The sequence below is a fragment of the Lolium rigidum genome, chromosome 3 (assembly GCF_022539505.1).
Source record: "Lolium rigidum isolate FL_2022 chromosome 3, APGP_CSIRO_Lrig_0.1, whole genome shotgun sequence".
Lineage (NCBI taxonomy): Eukaryota > Viridiplantae > Streptophyta > Magnoliopsida > Poales > Poaceae > Lolium > Lolium rigidum.
The window spans coordinates 386409052-386411958 of NC_061510.1; the positions used below are offsets into that span (position 1 = coordinate 386409052).

Here is a 2907-nt window from a genome sequence, read left to right on the forward strand (position 1 = left end):
TAGAGCCTAGTATATTCTATGTCTCCGGCGGTGGGAGTCCGGCAGCGATGGTGGGGGTGCAGTGTGTGAGCGCGACGACGACGGCAGGTGGGTGGCGGCGTCGGTGGGAGTGCGGGGTGCGAGAGCTAGGGATTTGGGGTTTCTGACTTAGCGGTTTCGGTCGCCGCGTGCAATATTTCCCATTTTCCCTCCCACGCGCCAATATTTCCCTCCCCGCGCCAATATTTCCCTCCCACACGCCAAATTCTGTACCGGCAGCTAAGGTGCCCTCTAGTGCACCTGTTCCGGCAGTTGACCCGCCATGACATGTGCTGACAGTTAATTGCCCCTATCCAAAACCTTTAGTGGCACTTTACCCGCCACAGTGATTCTATTCCGGCAGTAAACTTGTACCGGCAGTCAAATTGCCTCTTTAAGTCAACTTTTCCTGGCAGTTGTTTGCCTTCATGCTTGGTCCATCGTGTAGTGTAATGGGCCATAAAAACAGTTACATCTAATATAAATGATCCACAATATGCATTTTAACTCTACTGAGTGCAATATGGCATGCAACGTTTCACATGTTATATCTATTTGAGCCCAAATATATGCTTGCTACGTAGTTATATTTTCTCCTATGTAGGAAATATAAATCTATTATGGAACACTTTCCATACCGTAAAGATCATGCTCTCGCATTTCCGAGGGCCACATATCTAGCTAAATAATAAAGCATTCTTTATCAAAACAAAAGCCACCCATGATAAAATTCAAACATCATATTACATGCTCACCACAAAGGTCAGCACATAGCAGTAGACTCCTTGGGCTCCTTATTTTGCGAAGCCACAAAGGTGTGGTCGCATTCAAAGGGACTAAGGGAAGTCTTGTGCTCTAGTTCTATCGGCAGGCCATGTAGGGGGACTGGCAAGGGGGTCCTAACGAAGGTGTTCTCCTTGTAACAGAGCTTCCATCTGAACTGTCGCACAAGGTAGTGCATCGTCACCAATGTTTCGATTTTGGCAAACTCTATCCCGGGGCATATTCTGCGCCTGCCACCCCATGCAACGAAGGAGCATGGTGGCCTTGCCGATGACTGGCTCTCGAACCGGGATGGGTCGAACTTAGCCGGCTCGTGGAAGATACTCGGGTCCATTTGCGTCATGCTGGCTGCCCAAAGCACCTGAAGAGGTCATGAAAGCATGCATTAGCCTAGTCGATCGATCGCTGCAAAAGTGCAAATTGATGCTGCCTAGCTACTTTCAAGAAAAAAATACTAAATTGATGTGAACTCCGAACATGAGTATAAATTAGCAAGGACCTGCCATCCTTTTGGGATGCAGTAGCCGTGGAACTCAATGTCCTCGATTGCTACTCTGATGCTGCCGAAGACTGGAGGGATGATGCGAAGCGTCTCCTGTGCGACTCGCCATGTGAACTTCATCTTCGACAGGTCTTCCCATGCCAGAGCCTCCCCGTCAGCCTTGTTCTTTGCAATCTCTTCATGCTCTGTTTCACAAAACATAGACAACATGAGGTTTTCCGAAAACTCACAACATGCATGAGAAATGACTCTGACCTGTTTCTTTGCGTTTTATTGTCTGCAGTTTACATGAATATAATGAAACTTGGTGATATACATAAAGGCACGAAACTAAAAGCACCAGATCAACTTTTACACGTTCTAATATGCATGGTAGATTGGCAGTTCTTTTCAGTTTCACTGTACATCTAAAAGTTTACAGGATGGTGTGGTTTATTCATCGATCTGGGCACTTACCTTGCACCATAGCGGAGAGGGTAGCCGGATCATTGGCGAGCTGCCGGACCATGAAAGTCAGGAGCGTGGACGTCGTGTCATGGCCGGCAATCAAGGTGCCCACGCTGCTGTCGACGATCTCCTCATTGGTCAACAGCTGCTCGCCATGGTCGTCTGTAATGCTGAGCAGTTGGCTGATGAGGTCGTTGTTCGGCGAGGCCCCCAGCTTAGCCTTCTTCTCTCGCGTGATCCGGTGGAGCAGCCGTCGACACCTTCGCCCAGCCCTGAGGCTCCGGCCGAACGCCGTGAACGGCAGGTTCACCGGGATTGCAAGCATGCCGTGGAACATGCGCACCAATTCGTCCGAGAGGGCGTCCCGCACGGCGCCTGTCTCAAGGCCGAAGAGTAGAACACAGAAGATGTCGAACGTCAGCCGCTTCATTAGTGGCAGCACCGTGACGGTCGTGCGGCCGCCGGACCAGTTCTCCTCTAGGTGCCGCCTCACGCCGGCGTCTATCGTCCCAACGTACAGCTTGAGCATGTCTGGCTCGAGGAACCGCAATAGCGCCCCACGGATGCGCGCCTGATTGTCGCCGTAGTGGCTGACGACGTTCTTCTCCCCGACAACACGCTGGACTGACCGGGGCAGCATCGGCAGCAAGCTGCTGAAGAAGATGAACTTGTTGGCCGCCGGTCCCGCCAGAAGAACTGTCGGCGTGCCGAACAGCAATGCCTTGGAAACCGGCCCGTATCGATTCATCCGGTCTCGAATCCACCGGTCAATGCTGTTGGCGTGGATGGCGCGGACGAAGCCGAAGGTCTGTCCAATCACCGGCAGACCAAGGGAGCCCGGGGGCAACTTGGCCGGACATGGTTTCTTTGCTCTGGTTAGGAGGTGGATGTATATGGACGAGGCCGTGACAAGCAGCGCTACGACCGTGAGCAAATAATCCATGTACGTATTCGGGAGTGAGCTAGTGTTCAGATGATATTAGCTACTCCTTCATTGACGCTGGAATTGCAGGTCAGAATCATTCAGAACGTTTATATATATAGGAGCATCGGCAGAGAGCTTTTTTCCTTTTTTTTCCCGAGGGAAGCAACAACACTTTGCTGCGGAATGTTATTAAGTACCAAGTACCAACAACCGTTACATCTTTTATGAGTTT

General features: G+C 50.9%; 1 protein-coding gene across 1 annotated transcript; it reads right to left on the bottom strand.

Moving 5' to 3' along the window:
- Nucleotides 1–781: 781 nt before the first annotated feature.
- Nucleotides 782–2693, bottom strand: LOC124697595 (taxane 13-alpha-hydroxylase-like). Its single transcript, XM_047230161.1, has 3 exons — nucleotides 1760–2693; nucleotides 1301–1488; nucleotides 782–1162 (listed from the first exon to the last, which is right to left on the bottom strand). Exons 1-3 carry the CDS (start codon nucleotides 2691–2693, stop codon nucleotides 782–784), a joined length of 1503 nt encoding a protein of 500 aa, XP_047086117.1.
- Nucleotides 2694–2907: the final 214 nt, after the last annotated feature.

What these genes read in the sequence shown, in the direction of transcription:
- LOC124697595 (XM_047230161.1), bottom strand. Translation starts at nt 2,693, where the DNA reads ATGGATTATTTGCTCACGGTCGTAGCGCTGCTTGTCACGGCCTCGTCC. An exon ending in CCTCTCCGCTATGGTGCAAG is followed by an intron (nt 1,489 to 1,759) that starts GTAAGTGCCCAG and finishes TTTGTGAAACAG; the next exon opens with AGCATGAAGAGATTGCAAAG. An exon ending in GCATCCCAAAAGGATGGCAG is followed by an intron (nt 1,163 to 1,300) that starts GTCCTTGCTAAT and finishes TGACCTCTTCAG; the next exon opens with GTGCTTTGGGCAGCCAGCAT.